Consider the following 19,771-nt stretch of genomic DNA (forward strand, 5'->3'; position numbering starts at 1 on the left):
TTCCTGCCACTGTCACTCCTACGCAGACCTACTCCTCTTTTGAATGTCTTGTCTGCCGACTCTCTCTCTCTCTCCTAGCCTTTCCCTTACCGTGGCTACTATCTATCGGCCACCTGGTCAAATTTCCTCCTTCCTCTCAGTGGGCTGACCTCTCCTCCTCACTCCTGTCCTCTACTACTCAACTCCTCTTTCTTGGTGACTTCAACATCCACCTAGATGCCTCCTGTCCCCCCACTGGACTCTTTCGTGACCTCTGCGACTCTCTCTCACTCTCTATTCTCCCGTCCGGGCCTACTCATTCTGCAGGGCACACTCTTGATGCTCTGATCTCTTCTGACCTTCCCCTCTCTGTCCCTCTCTCCACTCCTCTCTCCTGGAGTGATCACTTTCTCCTATCCTCCCACCTCACCCTCCCTACCCCACAGGCAAAGCCACCCTCATCATTGCCACCCACCTTCTCGGTCATCCGACCCATGAAGCGCGTGTCAGTTGCGGCTTTCGCTGCCACCTTCTCGCCCCCCCCTCCCCCTTCGGCTGACTCCCACCCTGACACAGCCCTCTCCTTGCTCCACTCTGCTATATCTGATACTCTTGATATCCTTGCCCCTGTCATGAAAATCCGCCTGAAGCCCAAAGCCAAATGTAACTCCTGGTATGATTCGGATCTCGTCACCCTAAAACGCAAGTGCAGGGTGGCAGAGAGGAAATGGCGTGCTTCATGTTCATCCTCTGACAAACTGGCCTGCCGCCTGCTCCAAAGGCAATACCGTCGCTCTGTTCTCACCAAGAAGGGAGCCCTTATCCAAGCCTGCATCTCTGCGGCATCTAACAACTCGGCTGAACTCTTTAAAATCTGCAAGGAGCTTGCCAACCCTGCTGCAGTCTCTACCTCTCCTGTCCCCTCCCAGGCCCTCTGCACTGCACTGGCCTCCCACTTCATCTCTAAAACTCAGGACATCCTGTCCTCACTCTCCTCCTATCACCCCCCCCCTCTCTTCCCTGCTCTTCCTCTGGCCCTTCTGCAGCCACCCCTCCTCCCTCCTTCTCTGCCTTTCCCCTTTTTTCTGCTGACGAGGTTTCCAGACAAGTCCGATCTATGAAAGTCTCGTCTAAACAGATTCACCCCTGTTCCTCCAAAACTATCAAGGACCACATCGACTCCCTGGCTCCTGCCCTGGCTGACTTTTGCAACCACTCCTTCGCCTCTGGAGTCTTCCCTTCCCCCCTCAAGCACTCCCTTATGCACCCTCTCCTTAAGAAACCCTCTGCCGACCCCTCCTGTCCGGCTAACTATCGCCCAATCTCCATCACTCCCTTCCTGGGCAAGCTCCTGGAGAAACTGGCCATCTCCCAGCTTAACCTCCATGCTGAAGCTGTTGATAGTCTCCATGACCATCAATCTGGCTTCAGAGCGGCCAGAAGCACGGAAACTGCTCTCCTGAACATCCGTGAGGACCTGCTCTTGAACCTCGACTCCAACACTCCGTGTGTTCTCATTCTGCTCGATCTCTCTTCTGCCTTTGACACTGTCAACCATGCCATCCTGCTCAACCGTCTCCGTGATAACCTGGGTATCACTGGTCAGGCTCTGGCGTGGCTGACCTCTTTCCTTTCCAATCGACCCTCCCAGGTCCAACTTGGGTCCTTCCTCTCTGACATCTTTTTCTCCACCTGTGGCGTTCCCCAGGGATCTAATCTCTCTCCCTGGCTGTTCAACCAGTATCTGGCACTCCTTGCCCACCGCATCGCCGCCCTCTGCCCCAACTTTCAGTGCTATGCGGACGATACCCAGCTCATTTTCAGGCTACCCTCGGCCTCCTCCTCTCCCTCCCTCATCTCTGACTGTCTGTCTGCTATCCAGGAATGGTGTGCTGCCAATGACCTCTGCCTTAATGCTAGTAAGACTGAGATCCTACTCATCGGCACACCCACTCCCTCCTTCCCTGCAGCTCTCTGGCCGGCCTCTCTTGGCTCTCTTCCTGCTCCTACCTGCAAGGCAAAAAACCTCGGGGTCATCTTCGACTCCACACTCTCCTTCTCTCCTCATATATCTGATGTCTCTAAAAAGTCACATTACCAGCTGCACCTCCTCAGAGGTATTCTTCCCTTCCTCTCCTTCCCCCAGAAGCTCACTGTCTCCCGAGCAATGGTTCTCTCGAAGCTGGACTACTGTAACAGACTATCTTAATCTGCCTGCCTCCACTCTCCGCCCTCTGCAACTCATCCAGAACAGAACTGCGAGACTTGTCCTTGGCCTCAAGCCCAGGGACCGTATCTCTCCAGGACTGAAATCTCTACACTGGCTCCCTGTGGCTGCGAGGATTAAGTTCAAAACCCTCTGCATTGTCCACAAGGCCTTCTGGGGCCTGGGGACTAAATACCTTAAACTCTCTCTTCCTAAATATCTTCCTTCCCGAGCCCTACGCTCATCCGTCTCCAACTCCCTCAGGGTCAGCCGCTTCTCGAAGCAACGAGCTGGGGGTAGATCTCTCTCCGCGGCAGGGGCCTTCCTCTGGAACAGCCTTCCTGCCTCCCTGAAACTTGAGGAGAACCATCTCCGGTTCCGGAAGCACCTCAAAACCTTCCTCTTCACTTCTGCTTTCTCTCTCCCTCTCCCCTGCTAAATTCTTCACCAACACTGCACTGATTCTGCAACTGGGCCACTCTCACCGACCTCGGTCCTGGGCCCAGTCACTCTTCACTTGCACTGCCTCCCTGGCAACCCCTGCACTGCGGGACTGTCTCTGTATCACTACAGCCCCCCCCCAGCACTTGTCTGCACTTACCTTGCCACCAGCTGGCCCTATTTATTTAATATTTTATTTCTATTCTACTTATTTGTACTGCACTCCCCCCCTCCCCCTTCCCCTTTTTCCCTTCCCCCTACCCCTGCACTTGCGCTGTCTGAATGACACCTGGCCTAGTAGGATCGTTGTCTGTCTTCCCCTTGTTCCCCCCTCCCTGCCTCGTCGCGCCTTGAAACACTTGTGTACATGCGCGTTACAAATGCCATATCATAGAAAAAGAAATTCGACTTTTTTCGACATTTTGACTTTCGTCATTTTTGTTTTCGACCAAATCACTATAAACCGTATTTAGCAGAGGTGCCTAGGAGTAAGATGTTGCAGTAGTCAAGTTTTGCGCCAATATGATGAGTCCCTTGGTTTTCGTTATACTCTTTACTGCTATCACAATTACTTTTCTGCTTTCACAGTTACTGGGACGAGTATGATGCGTCCTTTGGTATTCAAAATACTCGCTGCTACTGTTACTGGGACGAGTATGATGAATCTCTCGGTATTCGTGATACTCTCTGCTGTTTAGCGTCTGCCCGTGGCCCCTTTGGAAGTTGTATTACAATAGCAAACAGTGGTTTGTTCAGGTTGTGTTCTCTGAGGCAGTGATGGTTTGAGGGGCTCATAGGAAAGTGGGGCAGGGAGTTCCTTAACGGAATGGGAGTACTTGTCCCTCAAGAGGGGAGCCTCTCACTGTGAGGTCCCGCTTACAACCACCCCTCGGGGGAAGGTTGCTTAGCGGGCTCACCACCCTAGCCTCACAGAGAAGGCCTCCATTCTGGGAAGAAGTTATGAGACCCTGTGAATCAGCTCAGCAATTTAAGCAAGACGCTGCTAACTGATATTGGCTTGTAGCAGTCGCATTTTACACAAACACCCTTTTTTTTTTAAAATGGGGATGACGGAGCTAGTTAACTATGTGTTTAGTTAGTGTACATTGGATAAAATACTTGCCAAGCAATCTGACATATTTTATACACATCCCCTAACATACAGTTAAAGGCATGGTCTAGCAAAAATTTTTATTTCAAAAATAGATAGCCCACATTAAAAAAAAATACTAGCATCCTCCGTTTTAAAACTTCCTATGTAAAATTTTGAGATATTTAAGCTCAAAAGCAAGCACAGGGGCGCCGCCATTTTGTGAAATGGAGGCCCTCCTGTGCTGGCTTTTGCGGCACTAATGAAGGAAAAGCCAGCCAGCTGTAGTAAATAAAGTCTACCGCTGGGTGGCTTTCCCTTCATTAGTGCCGGGACTCGGAGGACGCGGACCGGAGACCAGAGCAGGAAAGCTGCAGCTGAATCTCGGTAAGTGCTATTTATTTTTTTTTACAAAAAATAAGCACTAGCTGCGGTTTTTTTTCTAAGTTTTCCGGGCTGGAGGAGCCCGGAAAACTTAGAAATAAAACTGCAGCTTTAAAAACGTTGTATTTATGTTTGCGGTCGCTTTTGAAGCGACCGCAAACATAAATACAACGTTATTGTGTTGGAAAACGCTGCGGTTTTAAAACCGCAGCGTTTTCCAACACAACCGTGTTGTGTCTGCCTGAATCTGCTTTACCATTTGGGGCTCTCGGGCTCCCCACGGGGAGCCCGAGAGCCCCAAATGGGAAATCAGCTGCTGGTAGAAACACTACGCGGCATGTAAACATAACCGCGTGTGTTTCTGCCTGCTGTGGCTTTCACTTTGGGTCTCCGGTGCTCCGGAGACCCAAAGTGATAGCCACAGCAGGCAGAAACACACGCGGTTGTGTTGGAAAACGCTGCGGTTTTTCTTTCCAAGTTTCTCAGGCTCCTCCGAGCCAGAGGAGCCTGAGAAACTTGGAACGAAAAACCGCAGCGTTTTACAACACAATAACGTTGTATTTATGTTTGCGGTCGCTTCAAAAGCGACCGCAAACATAAATACAACGTTTTTAAAGCTGCGGTTTTATTTCTAAGTTTTCCGGGCTCCTCCAGCCCGGAAAACTTAGAAAAAAAACCGCAGCTAGTGCTTATTTTTTGTAAAAAAAAAAAAAATAGCACTTACCGAGATTCAGCTGCAGCTTTCCTGCTCTGGTCTCCGGTCCGCGTCCTCCGAGTCCCGGCACTAATGAAGGGAAAGCCACCCAGCGGTAGACTTTGTTTACTACAGCTGGCTGGCTTTTCCTTCATTAGTGCCGCAAAAGCAAAAGCCAGCACAGGAGGGCCTCCATTTCACAAAATGGCGGCGCCCCTGTGCTTGCTTTTTCGAATTTTGAGCTTGAATAGCTCAAAATTTTACATAGGAAGTTTTAAAACGGAGGATGCTAGTATTTTTTTTTTAATGTGGCCTATCTATTTTTGAAATAAAAATTTTTACTAGACCATCCCTTTAAGTCCAGCAGCTTTCTTCCATGACATTTTCAATATCAGATATTTTATTATTGAGGGAGTAATTTTATTACTTTAGAACTCAAAGCAAGACTCTAAAACATAATTAATTTTAAACTCTTCGAGGCTGCATAAACATTTCTATAGTGTTCATACCACCCTTCTTATGGATATTCACCTTGCATCATCGCTTCAGGTTCTTTTGAGTTAGGACTGTTTGTGACCATATTCCAGAAGCCAAACGTTATCATGGTTTTAACATATTAGCATCAAATGTTCTCATGCGTCATGTTCCCATTGGTTTTGTGCTCTCTTTAAATTACCTGTATTCGGACCTGAACAATTTGTATTTGTAGATTTCCAATAATAATTTCTTGGACTTTTGACAACCTTTAATAAAATCACTGATTCCTACTCTTTTGTTCTACCTTAATCTGGTCCTTCGATTATTTAAGTAAATCAAAAGCCCTTGATATGATATATGGCATTTATAAGGTGCCTGTACATAGGTGTTTCTAGGCGTGACAAGACAAGCAGGGGGAAACAAGGGAGGACAAAATAATGTTATTAGGCCTTGTGTCATTCAGATCGTGCAAGTGTGGGGAAGAGGAAAGGGGAGAAGTGCCAGGGGGGAGGTTAAGGGGGAGGTGCAGTTAACTCACAAGTGCAAACAGCGGGTGGCTCATAAGTGCATAGAGAAGGTACTGTAGGGTCGCAGATACAGACCCTTAAGTGCTGGGGAACCCGGAGGCATGGCGAGGGCAACTGGACATGCAGGAGCCTGGACCGGAGTTCAGAAGGTGACCAGTGCACGGAGCAGTCTGGTGCATCTGCAGGGGAGAGGAAGAGAGAAAGTGGAAGCGAAAAGGAAAGTCTTGAATTGCTTCCGAAACCGGAAGTGCTTCTGCTCAAGTTTGAGAGAGGCAGGGAGGCTGTTCCAGAGGGAGGCCGCAGCCGAGGAGATAGATCTGCCCCCAACTCTCTGCATGGAGAAGCGTCTTACCCTCAGAGAGTTAGAGGTGGCTGAGTGGAGAACTCAGGAAGGAAGATGTTTTGGAAGACAAAGTTAGAGGTGGAGGAGCGGTCACAGGCCCCAGAAACCCTTGTGGACAATGCAGACGGTCTTGAGGTTGATCCTTTTTCGTTCCTGCTTGCACAGTGAGTTAACTTGGCTCAGACCCTCCTGGGACTCTGCATTTGCTCCAATAATTTGATTTTGCTGACCCTTGCCTTGCACTCTTCTCCCACTTCCTGCTTCCACTGGCTCCCGCCTTCCTGCCAGCCCCCCTCCTTCCCAGGGCAACCCTCTGCCCGTGCAGGCCCCTACGGCTAAGGGCCCCTACGCAAAGGGCGGCTCCAACTGAGGCGGCCCCAGCCAGTGTCTGCAGATGTCAGCAGGGGAAGCCAGTTGCCAGCCGTCAAACTGCAGCGACTAAGGAAGGTAAGAGTGGCCCGGGTTAGTTATAGAACCTCACTCTACCCTGCAACCTGACCATATAGCAGACTCTCAAACTTAAGTGCGTTCTCTCCTGTACTCAAAATTGCATTGTGAAAGTAGTGCTGTCCTGTGGCTTGCCTCCTAGCAAAAGCACTCATCTAGAAAAACTTTCTACCGCTATTTTAGCACCTGTCGTTTTGTCCAATTGACAACTTGTCTCGTCCCTCGGTCTCGCCTGCTTGCACCCTGCCCTGTGTCCTTGCCTAGTGTTCTCCCCTACCTCTTCCCACTCGCTTCCTCTTCTCTCCTCTCCCTACCTACTCTATAGTGCTCTCTGTCTCTCCTATCTTTTCTTGCTGCTTCTCTATCAACTATCCTGCTCTCCACAATAAATCTGGTAGGAAGAAGTTTAAAAAGGACATCCTGTCTCTAACCCAGGCCTCCCTATCCCCGACACCTATACCAGTGCCTCCTCCAGGCAAACTGTCACCGACATCCTCTTTGTCGTTCCCTCGCCAGACCTATGGACTCTACATATGGTCTCTGTGCTCTCTCACTTCTCTTCCTCTCCCATTAATGGTGGCACCTGGTGGGAGGCCCTCTTGGCCTCCTTCCACTCCTTTAAGGTCATCATTAATGTTTACTTGGATGGTACCGTCTTGGTCCAAGGACGTCAAGCCTCTCTCTCTCCTCTTTCATAGACGCTTCCCGCGCCACATCAATTTCCTCTCTTCTCCTGCTGTTCCCTCTCTTCCCCCCTCCATAGCTTCCTTGCCTCCCCCTACTGTCTCCTCCTTGGCTACCTTGCCCTCACCTCCTTCCTCTTCTACCCCCCCTCGGGCTGTTTCTACACCTCCGCAGGGCATACCTCTGATTTGTACCCCACCCCGGAAGTCTTTCAAGGACAGCAACCTTCTCCATATTGCCACTCTAAACTCTCGCTCAGCTGTCAAACACTCCTCTGACATCTGCCACCTCCTTGAGGAACTTGACCTTGTTGTATTCGGTCTCACTGAGACATGGTTCACAGCCATCTCTGTCACGAGCTTTGACACTCTCCTCCCTGATGGCTACAAAATCCTCTCCGCTCCCAGATCCAACCGTCCTAGAGGGAGTGTAGCCCTGATCGTCCCTGAGTGGATCCCTGTCTCTATCATTCCTATGCAGGCCTTCTCCTCTATTGAATGCCTCGTCTGCAGGCTCTCTCTCTCTCTCTCTCTCTCTCTCTCCTGGCCATTCCCTTAGTGGGGCTACTAATCTATCGGCCCCCTGGTCCGATCCCCCTCCTTCCTCTCTGAGTGGGCTGACCTCTCCTCTTCCCTCCTGGTCTCAACCACTCAACTCCTCCTTCTTGGAGACTTCAACATCCACCTGGATGCTTCCTGTCCTTCCACTGGACTCTTTTGTGACCTTTGCGACTCTCTCTCACTCTCTATTCTCCCCGCTGGCCGACTCACTCTGCAGGGCACACTCTGGATGTTCTGATCTCCTCAGCCCTTACACTTTCTACCCCTCTGACCACTTCTCTCTCTTGGAGTGACCACTTTCTCCTTTCCTCCCATCTCACACCCTCTACCCCTCAGGCTAAGCCAACCCCAGCACTGCCACCTACCTTCTCGGTTATCCGACCCATGAAGCGTATGTCAGTTGAGGCTTTCGCCGACACTTTCTCACCCCCCCCCCATCTCCCTTGGCCGAATCACACCCTGACAGAGCCCTTACCATGCTCCACTCTGCTATATCTGATACTCTGGATGTCCTTGCCCCTGTCATGAGGATCCGCTTGAAGCCCAATGCCAAGTGCAACTCTTGGTATGACTCAGACCTTGTCACCCTTAAACGCAAGTGCAGGGTGGCTGAGAAGAAAAGGCGTGCTTCTGGTACGTCCTCTGACAAACTGGCCTGCCGCCTGCTCCAAAGGCAGTACCGGCTCTCTGTCCGCACCAAGAAGAGAGCTCACATCCAAGCCTGCATCTCTGTGGCATATAACAACTCTGCCAAATTCTTTAAAATCTGCAAGAAACTGGCCAATCCTGCTGCAGTCCCTACCTCTCCTATCCCTTCCAAGGCCCTCTGCATGGCTTTTGCCTCTCATTTCATCTCTAAAACTCAGGACATCTTGTCCTCTCTCTCTTCCTCTCCCCCTCCTCCGCTCTTCCTCTGGCCCTTCTTCGGCCACCTCTCCTCCCTCCTTCTCTTCCTTTCCCCTGTTCTCCCCAGACGAGGTTTGTAGAGAAGTAGGATCTATGAAAGTCTTGTCAAAACAGGTTCATCCCTGTTCCTCCAAAACCATCAAGGACCACATTGACTCCCTGGCTCCTGCTCTGGCCGACTTCTGCAATCACTCCTTCGCCACTGGGGTCTTCAAATCCCCCCTGAAGCACTCCCTTGTGCACCCCTCTCCTCAAGAAACCTTCTGCCGACCTATCCTGCCCGGCTAACTATCGCTTAATCTCCATCTCTCCTTGCCTGGGCAAACTCCTGGAAAAACTGGCCATCTCCCAGTTCATTCTCCACACTGAATCTGTTGGTTGTCTCAAGATCATCAGTCAGGCATCAGAACTGCCAGAAGCACGGAAATTGCAGTCCTGAACATCCGCGAAGACCTGCTCTCCAACCTTGATTCCAACACCCCCTGTGTCCTCATCTTACTTGATCTCTCTTCTGCCTTTGACACGGTCAACCACGCCATCCTGCTCAACAGTCTCTGTGATAACCTGAGTATCACTGATCAGGCCCTGGCGTGGCTGGGATCCTTCCTCTCCTCTATATCCATTTCTACCTGTGGTGTTCCCCAGGGGTCTAACCTCTCTACCTGGCTGTTCAACCAATACCTGGCACTTCTTGCCCACCGCATTGCCGCTCTCTGCCCCCACTTCCAGTGTTATGCGAATGACACTCGGCTCATTTTCAGCCTTCCTTCAGCCACCTCTTCTCCTTCATTCATCTCTGACCGTCTGTCTGCTATCCAGGAGTGGTGTGCCGCCAATGAGGTCTGCCATAATGCCAGTAAGACTGAGATTCTCCTCATCGGCACTCCCACTCCCTCCTTTCCTGTCACTCTCTGGCTGGCCTCCCTTGGCCCTCTTTCTGCTCCGACCTGCAAGGCTAAAAACCTTGGGGTCATCTTCGACTCCACACTCTCCTTCTCTCCTCACATCTCTGACGTCTCTAAGAAGTCACACTACCAGCTGTACCTCCTCAGAGGTATTCTTCCTTTCCGCTCCTTCCCCCAGAAGCTCACTGTCCCCAGAGCTCTGGTTCGCTCTAGGCTGGACTATTGCAACAGCCTCCTTCTAAATCTGCCTGCTTCTACTCTCCGCCCTCTGCAACTCATCCAGAGCAGGACTGCAAGACTTGTTCTTGGCCTCAAGCCCAGGGATTGTATCTCTCCAGGACTTAAATCTCTGCACTGGCACCCAGTGGCTGCGAGGATTAAGTTAAAGACCCTCTGCATTGTCCACAAGGCCTTTTGGGGCCTGGTGCCTCAATACCTTCAACGCTCTCTTCCCTCTCGAGCTCTTCGCTCATCTGCCTCCAACTCCCTGAGGGTCAGTCGCTTCTCCAAGCAACGAGTTGGTGGTAGATCACTTTCTTTGGCTGGGGCCTCTCTCTGAACAGTCTCCCTGCCTCCCTGAAACTTGAGGAGAACCATCTCCGGTTCTGGAAGCACCTCAAAACCTTCCTCTTTGCTTCTGCTTTCTCTCCTCTTCTCCCCTGCTGAATTCCGGTCTGAAACTGAAATTGCACTGGTTACCTTGGCACCCTCTGATCTCGCACCCAGGTCACCTCCCCCACCAGTTGCACAACTGCACTGCCCCCCTGGCAAATCCCACACTTGGGGACTGTTTTCTGTATCTCTACAGTCCCCCTTCCAGCACTTGTCACCTGATGTCTGCACTTATCCTTGCACTTGCCACCAGTTGGTCGTATTTTTTATTTTTGTTTATTTAATCTATTTATCCCATGTACTGCACGGTTCCCTCCCCCTTAGCCTCGCACTTTTCTCCTTCCCCCTTCCCATGCACTTGCGCGATCTGAATGACACCTGGCCTTGTAAGATCGTTGTCTGTCTTCCCTCTGTTCCCCCTCCCTTGCCTCGTCGCGCCTTGACACACTTGTGTATAGGCGCGTTATAAATATCATATCCTTGCAGCCACAGGGAGCCAGTAAGCGATTTCAGAGCTGGAGAAATACGATCCCTGGTCTTGAGGCCAAGGACATGTCTTGCAGTCCTGTCTGTATAAGTTGTAAAGGTCGAAGAGTAGAGGCAGGAAGATTTAGAAAGAGCCTGTTGTCAATAGTCCAGCCTAGGGAAGACCAGCGCTCTGGTGACAGTGAGCTTTTGGGGGAAAGTGAGAAAAGGAAGAATACCTCTGAGGAGGTGCAGCTGATCGTTTGACTTCTTAGAGGCGTCCAAGATGTGAGGAGAGGAGAAGATGGAGTCCAAGATGACACCAAGGTTCTTAGCCTCACAGGAAGGAGCAGAAAGAGGGCGCACAGTGGGCAGCCAGAGAGAGAGGAAAGGAGAGAGTGGGTGTCCCAATGAGGAGGGTCTCAGTCTTACTGGCATTAAGTCAGAGATCATTGGCGGCACACCATTCCTGTATTTGTGGCCAGACAGTCTGGTATGAGAGAAGAAGCAGAGGTGGCTGAGGGAAGCCTGAAAGAGAGCTGAGTGTCATCCACATTACATTGAAAATTGGAGCAGAAAGTAGCAATGCAGTGGTCAAGAGGTGCCAGGCAGTGGTTGAAGAGCCAGGAAGAGAGGTTAGACTCCTGCAGAACACCACAAGTAGAGCGAGAGATAAAAGAAAGGAAAGACCTCAGTTGGACCTGAGAGAGTTGGTCAGTGAGAAAGGAGATCAACCACCTCAGGGCCTGATCAGTAATACAAAGGTTGTCCCGGAGACGATTATGCAGGATGGCATGATTGACCGTGTCAAAAGCAGGGGATAGATCAAGGAGAATGAGGGCGGAAGGGAGATTAGAGTCAAGTTTGGAGAGCAAGTCTTCACGGCTGCTCAGTAGAGTAGGTTCCGTGCTTCCGGCAGCTCCGAAGCCAGACTGGTGGTTATGGAAGCAACCAACAGATTCAGTATGTAGATTAAGCTGCGAGACTGCCAGCTTTTCCAAGAGTTTGCCCAGGAAAGGAGGGATGGAAATCGGGCGATAGTCAGAGAGGAAGGATCGGCACAGGGGTTCTTTAGAAGAGGGTGCACAAGAGAGTGCTTAAGGGGGAGGGGAAAGTTACAGTGGCAAAGGAGTGATTGCAGAAATCAGTCAAGGCTGGAGCAAGGGTGTCGATGTGGTCCTTGATAGTTCTGGATGAGCAGGGGAGACAAGGAGAAGCTGCTTTGATGAGACTTTCATAGATCGGACTTGTCTAGAATCATCATCATGGGTGAACAGGGGAAAGGAGGAGGATCAGATTCATCATCTAAGAATTGTGTTATATAGATGTGCCCTCTATTCAAGATTAGTTCATCCTTAGCTGGTGTCCACTTGACACATCTTATGTTATTTGAATAAACAACATTCATAGTGTTCAACATACTTGGTCTAATTGAAGTAATTAACAGGATGATGGTCACTCTGGTCTTTTTATGAACTGAACATCAGAACGTTGACAATAATCTACTGTTCTGGTGATCATACAATAGAAAAACCTAGAGGGGAATGTGAGAATGTCCCATTTGAGGGTTCATTACCATACATCCTACTATTTATAATAAATCTAGTTTGACGACCACAGATGTAGATGTCAAATAATGTAAGTCTTTATCTATTTACAAAGTCATACCGTTTTTGCGTAGCAGGACTAGCGTTTGTTTACCACTCATTGGGATCAGAAATCGTTTGCCTATCATATTTACCAATATAGACATTAAAGTCACCCATTAGGATAATACAAGTTGTGGTACTTGGAAGGGATATACATGTATGGATGTTTCCCAAGAGCAATGTCTAAGCAGTGCATAGACGATCCTGTTAAGCAGATACAAAAATGTTTTAAAACCCAATATAAACCAGGAGTCCACACTTCTCCACTCAAGTCTCTTGGAAAGTCACTTTGTCAAATTTAGATATAGTGGATTCAGTCAGGATCTTTAAATTTGGGTGTTATTCCCACTATATTTCAGCATAACAAGGATCAAGTCACATATTTTCTTGTATCGACAAGATGATCCATCTGACAGTTCTGGTCGATCAAAGGATAGTTGAGAAAGAGTTATCCCAATTAGGTTATGTGATGAATCTAGAGATGTCATCACTCTCTCCCCGGGGAAACTCTCTTCCCATATGGCGAGGGAAGGGATGCCACTACCTGATCCCGACCCTGGGTGTGGGTACCTGAAGGAGGAACGTATGGGGGAGAGAGCCGTCGTGGGAGGAAAGAAGACTCATTGGCAGTAACATAGCATCCCCTTTCCATTCAGGGTATGACATCCCCCTGAAATCCCAAACCTATATGGCATTTTGTGGTATAGATCAAATCCAACCACTTTACGCTGATAGTAGAGCGCTATCTAGCCCGGTTTGCAAAAGCACTGAGACGAGGAAGAGCACAAGATAAATAGAGAGCGCAGAAGCTACAGAACTAGATACGCGCTCTGGTGGTTGGAGAAATCCAATATGTGCCGGGACATTTAAAACCCTGGCACTGCGAGGATGTGGAGTTCCACTATACCCAAAACGGGTTGGCAAGCGAGAAGGAAGCCAGCATCAGTAGGGAGCAGAGGAGCTCCTACCGGTGCCGTCGCGAAAAGCAGAGAGGGAGATGGTACGCTGCACAGAGGCCTGCAGTGAGAGACGCTCCGCAGAGGAGGGGCAGGCACAGCGAGTACCGGAGAGCACATGGGACACCAGCAGAATGATGAGGTGCCCTGCTGGAGAGACTGAAGACCGCATAGAACGTAGAAGCACCCAGACAACACCAGTGAGCCCATAAAGGGGAATTGGGACACCAGGGCGTTTGCAGCATATACCAAATTCCAAGCAAAGGCTGTAACATTCACATATCTGGGCACGGAAGCTGGGACACTGAGTGCATTTCAAAACAAGATAAATGAAAAGGGGTCAAACTGAAGTGAATTGTTGTGTGTGGAGAAAGCCCAGGCAGGAGAGTATACCAGGCAACCTGTTGCGTGTCTGGTTCCCGCACCCAATTACAAATAGACAGATTCAGGAAGTGGAAATAGAGCCTCTTGAGAGTGTGAAGCCCAAGGCAAGGGAACCACACCCATTTGGTGAATGGGTAGTGGAAATCAAGGATAAGAAAAAGGGACCTCTTGAGTGTGTGAAATCCAGGGAAAGGGAGCCAGACTCACTGCATTGGCTAATTGTATATCCAGAGGAAGAGAAGTGTGATTTTGAACTGTAAAGAAACCCGGGGAACACTCAGGGGAAGGGACCCCCCCTTACCCCCTGAGGATTGTGGGACTTTGATCATTTGCTTATTTTTGCACCTTTTGGAACTTTGTGTTGGAACACTGGAAAAAGATATGGATGTCCAATTGAATGATTATATCGCTTTGCATATTATTTTGAGTTTAGCATGTAAGGATCCGGTTAGGATTTTGGACACATGACGGAGAACTCTATTTTTTTGACATTCTGACACTGACAGCCATTCGTTTAGTTGAGGCAGGGAAACCCCTTGTAGTGATAGTGCAAGATGGGTCTTTCTTCAACCCTCTTTTTACTTAAATAAAAGTCTATAGCAACAACACAATGGGTTCTATGTTCTTAGATCTGCAAGTTGTTTTAGCTGAGATTTTTACTGAATATTCTTGGCCTAAAAAACTCACATAATTAGTATGTTTGGGGGGGAAATTCCCCATCCCCTATAATCTATTCCCTATTCCCCACATCCACCTACACCTTATAGCCCCTTAACCCCCCCAGAACCCTATATTTTTCAATTAGTTTTTTTCGACCGAAAATGTATGTCAAAAAACTCTTGCGAAAAAAGCCTGCCATAACAATGTCAGACCTCACAATGCTCCTGTGTCCGAGTCTTACTCCGGATTCATTACAGTTACTAGAGAATTGAGAAATAACAGGATGAATAAAGGGTATGAATGGTGGCAATGCATCAAGAAATCAAGTAATATATCTATATTACATTTAACAATCATCATCAGGATGAATCAACAGCCTTCAGTTCAAGTTCCCTCTGTGAATAATTAGCAAATTACAGTAACAGGTTTGATCCTCAAAGAATTCCAAGGTTTTCAGAAATATCTGTATTAGGCGAGAGAAGCAATGCATTACTGCACTCAACCATTTTTTCACAGAGTAAAAAAGTAAGCCCCATTGTGGAATGTGGAAAATACATTTTAATTTTAAAAACATAAGTAATTTTTTAGAACACATACTTTATTTGCACCCAGTGTGAAGTCGGCTGCTAGGTTCTGGGGACAGACAATGTGAGCACTTAGGACTGTTGAATTGTACCAGTAAGCCAAAGTGTACCAGATTGATAAAACTGTGCCATCCACCTATCCGTTCAGGAAACTCTTTTGAGACCCTGTGCTTCTGAACGTAGGGAAGGGAGTTGTTACCTAAGCCATTCTGACATTTCTTTTGAGACACTAATTTTCCTTTTTATATCCCCTTTACACATTTGTCATTTGAGAAGGAGGGCAGGGTTAGTTTTTTTAGTATAGGCATTTTTATTTTGACTATACTGACTTGTTATTTGTTTAATGGTCAAGCCTACTCCCATTCTAGAGTTAGTCGCATGGAGGCTCTTCCTTAAGTTTATGTATTTATGGGAAGAAGATTGCATGCAGCCTTTCACACAAGCAGAATACCAGTCCTTTTACTGTGTAAATTTAGCAAACTTCTCTCAGCAAAAAACAGGGAGCTACAGATAGGTAGGTGTCTGACTCTTGTTGCCACCTTAACTGTTGCATAGATGTGCTCAGACCCCCAGATACCTCTGGCTTGAGTGAACACCTGTGTCCCAAAGTGCTCACATTGTCTGTCCCCAGAACCTAGCAGCCGACTTCACACTGGGTGCAAATAAAGTATGTGTTATAAAAAATTACTTATGTTTTTAAAATTAAAATGTATTTTTACTTGCATAAAAATAACACATTCCACAATGGGGCTTACTTTTTTACTCTGTGAGAAAATGGTTGAGTGCAGTAATGCATTATTTCTCTCGCCTAATACAGATATTTCTGAAAACCTTAGAATCCTTTGAGGATCAAACCTGTTACTGTAATTTGCTAATTATTCACAGAGGGAACTTGAACTGAAGGCTGTTGATTTATCCTGTTGATGACTGTCAAATGTAATATAGATATATTACTTGATTTCTTGATGCATTGCCAACATTCATACCCGTTATTTCACAATTCTTTAGTAACTGTAATGAATCAGGAGTAAGACTCGGACACAGGGGCATTGTGAGGTTCGACATTGTTACGGCAGGCTTTTTTCGCAAGAGTTTTTTGCCGTACATTTTCGGTCCCTAGAGTAGGAATTCTCTCAACCTTATTGAATACAAAATAAAGGTTTTTGAAACTTCCATCTTTTGTGTCTGTCTGCTGTTGATACCATGCCTTAACACTTAACACGGCATCCAACCCTCAGAGATGGGATTTGTGTCTCCAGACAAAGTATTTAAAAATGGTGCAATTTTTATTGTTATAGGAATTATGAAGGCCAATGCTCTGCTGATGCACAATACATTGAAACTATTTTTTAGTGTCACAAGCAGGCCTACTGGGAATCCATTGGTTTTAATGAGCACCCAATTTCCTGATGGCCAATGGCACAAACATTTAATTCTGCAAAAGAACATGGGTTCTGGGTCTGCGGGGGGAATCTGAAAGTATTGGACTATTTCAGTCACTCTTTTTCAAAACTGCATATCGAGCACATGGCTTGTGAGAAGGTATACTGCATAAGATGCCTTATTTCACGTTTGGCAGAATGTTCCATGCTAATTCCACCAAGTTAGTTTACAGATAGTGCCACTCGTTTTGGCAGTAAATCCGCCATATTACGAGTGGTCTGAAGGCACTATTTTTCCCCATTACGGGATCAAACTGGATTCCATTGGGGGTTGGATGAAATGTCACCAGCGATAAATCTGCCAACTAGAATTCCTCAATTTACTGGAGGGAAAACCAACAGCCAAGTGCTGAAGGTTCTTCTTCTGAGTTACCATCAAAGTTGGAATATTGTGGTATGGTAATGGTGGCAGTAATTACTTTACATTCCCTTTTCACATTACCCACCATACTATTTTTAATGAGATTCAAAGTGTTTAAATATGTGGAATTTGGCTCAATTTTTCAAAAACAATTTCAGAATTGAGAAGGGGTAGGTAAGAAAGCAACTATGAAATCATGCTTCCATGCTGTGAGAGTTCTTTACTAAACCATACATTGTCTCATTTACAGTTTTAAAATGCTCAGGATATATGGATCTAACATTAGATCATTGGTAATTTGTTTAATTGTGTGATATTAAATGCATTTTTGGCTTGCGCACTTCGTACACAGCATGTGATGTACATTTTAACCTTTGTCCAGAATGTCTCAGTGTCAAGTGGTCTCTCTAGTCTGTGGAATAACACTCACAGTAAAATCGGCCCCTTCCAAAGGCAAAATAGGCTACTAGAGAGTATATCAACACCACTGAGACATTTTATGCCTATTGCCACTCTGACACCTTACCCAGGTCGAAAGGTCCGCTCCTGTCCTCCTCCAAACAGCATGGGGTGCAGTGGGGTGGTGATACCTGGGCTTTGTGCATACAGTGCTCCAATTCGGGGGGCATAGAACTGCAATGACATTAAAGAAATAATGGCATATGAAATGAGACAAGGACAGAACAAGCTCTATCATGAGGAGTTATTGTAAGAGCACTCCCTACTCCAATCTTACCTTGTGACCCACAATGGTGAGATAATCCACCCCCAGCTCCTGCACATCCACTTGCACTTTCCCAATGGCCTGTGCAGCATCTGTATGAACCAGGATCCGGGGCAGCCCACATTTTAACCTCTTCTGGTTCAGGGGCTTGACCAAGCAGCTGAGTTCAGAGATAGGCTGAGGGCAAATGAAGTAGAGTTATAACTAAAATGTCAGCATAAAAACAGATAGTTGAGAAACGGGGGGAGGTAGCAATGATTGTGAATGTGGTAAGAAAAAGCACAGGAGGTGAATGACCAGAAGTAGTAAACAACCACTAACTAACCATGAGCACCCCAGTCTCATTATTGGCCATCATAATGGACACAAGGCACGTGTTCGGACGAATAGCTGCAATGACATCATCCACCTCTGCCCGCCCGCTCACCTTGGATACCTGGACAAAGGTGGCCTCTGTAAGAGATGATACCAACATTTCACGCCACCAAATAAAACAGTAAACATATATGACATGGTAGGGAAGACAGACTAGAATCAGGAGTATAGCAAAAAATGCTTTTTCCTTTATACCCCCACCCATCCCTTTTCTGATGAGACCATTTTACTGCAGCCAGTTGCCATCCGCTTACCTGCTACTTGCTCCTTCACCAGTTGTTCCAGTGGCAAACGCACAGAGTCATGTTCTATGTTAGAAGTGATGAAGTGTGGCTTTGAACTCACAAGGCCACTGTAATCGTGATCTGGGACATCCTGTTTCAGTTCTTGGAATTCTTTGAAATACCGTACCGCTGAATGGAAAACCAAATTATTGGCCTGTTTGGAGACACGAAGATGGGCGAAATCTGAGAAACATGCCAAGCAAGTCCCACGAACGCAGTTACATTCTGATAGAAGAGAAGTCAATCAACTCTGTGCAAGCGCAGAAGAGGCAGAAACAAGTATAGACTTTATAGTCTACATAGTTTACAATATGAGGGCCGTAGTCAGACACTAGAATAAAGGAAACTCTGGAGATTTCCTGGTGGGCCTCTGCACACCTTTGGCCTCTTGCGTGGGTACCCTGGTTTTCTGATCCTTGTACGCTTTCTCCCAGGCACCCGACCCCTTCCTTCCATCCCACATATCCGCTTGAAGCAAATAATTTCTTTGAAAATGTCCAATATATCATTCCTCATTCTTAACACATTTTTCAAAATGTCCATGTGCGGAGATCCCCCCCAAACCGTGCTTAGAAGGGTTGGACTTGCCATCTACATTCGTTTGCATGGTCCAATATGGGGCCCATGTCTCAGTCTCTGTTTACACTAGCTACACCACGACTGGAAAGCAAGCATACTGTAGCTAACCTGTGTGCAGATATATCCTTTTTAAAAGCAGATTTACTAAGACTGCCCTGGAAACACACCTTATTCAATGCTAATGGGCCTCCCATCCAACTGTTTCAGAGCTTGGCCTAGTCTATGAGCAATGGAAATCTGTTTGTAGGTTTGATGAAGTGCTGCAGTCCACTTGGGAAAAGCTTGGCTTTCCCAAAGCCTGAAATATATGTATGCCATGGTCATCGGTCTCTTTGGGCCTGTCCTAACCTGAAGCCTGGTCCAACTGGACAGCTGAGCAGAATATAATGCACACTACAGGGTACATATCACTATGCGCGGGGTGCTGGTGAACTGGGGTGAGAATTGATCTTGAACTTCCTTTTCAAAATAGTATGCCCACATTGTAATCTGCTTTATCACTGCTACTATGCAAATCAGCACAGCGCAAGTGTAAAAGTAATGCATTCTGCATGATATGCAAGATGTAGGGTGCTGCATGTGTGTTTTCACAAACATGCCCTAGAAGGGTTCACAAAAATGTTGTTAACAACCGCAGAATAAAGAAAAGAAACTGGTGAAGGCTTGTTGGCCATGATCACCAAGCCCCACCGGCACTAGGTCCATGCAAGCTGGTCAGTCAACTTGTCACCTGTCAGCGCAACAGCTAAAGGAAAACCAGGGAAAAAAAGCAACCAATACAAACCTTGACCCAGACAAAGGACGTTAAGAAAGAAAATGTCAATATACTTCAACACAGATGTCCCATGTACCACGGTATCCACCCCAGACCTGTAAAAGTTAATTAATAGAACATATCAACCTATTATCAGTACACAGGCAAGTTATAAACACAAGGCCCCCGCTCCCGTTCAATTTAGAGCTTCTACTAAAGCAACAATTCAGCACCTACAAACAAATCTCTTAAATAATATCTCAACGGCACTTAGCCCCAATGAGCCTGAGCCATCCAAA

At 47.4% G+C, this 19,771-nt stretch overlaps 1 protein-coding gene across 6 annotated transcripts in view; it reads right to left on the reverse strand.

The window, feature by feature from the left end:
• Positions 1-19,771, reverse strand: part of SCLY (selenocysteine lyase) — a 951,200-nt gene that overhangs the window by 581,970 nt on the left and 349,459 nt on the right. For all 6 annotated transcript variants that reach the window (XM_069618226.1, XM_069618229.1, XM_069618227.1 and 3 more), the window contains 4 exons: positions 18,110-18,293; positions 17,806-17,933; positions 17,493-17,657; positions 17,283-17,389 (listed from right to left, as the gene is read on the reverse strand). In XM_069618226.1, coding sequence (XP_069474327.1) covers positions 17,283-17,389; positions 17,493-17,657; positions 17,806-17,933; positions 18,110-18,293 — 584 coding nt within the window. The remainder of the gene's footprint in view (positions 1-17,282; positions 17,390-17,492; positions 17,658-17,805; positions 17,934-18,109; positions 18,294-19,771) is intronic.

The sequence above is a fragment of the Ambystoma mexicanum genome, chromosome 10 (assembly GCF_040938575.1).
Source record: "Ambystoma mexicanum isolate Mex_15411 chromosome 10, UKY_AmexF1_1, whole genome shotgun sequence".
NCBI classification, from domain to species: domain Eukaryota; kingdom Metazoa; phylum Chordata; class Amphibia; order Caudata; family Ambystomatidae; genus Ambystoma; species Ambystoma mexicanum.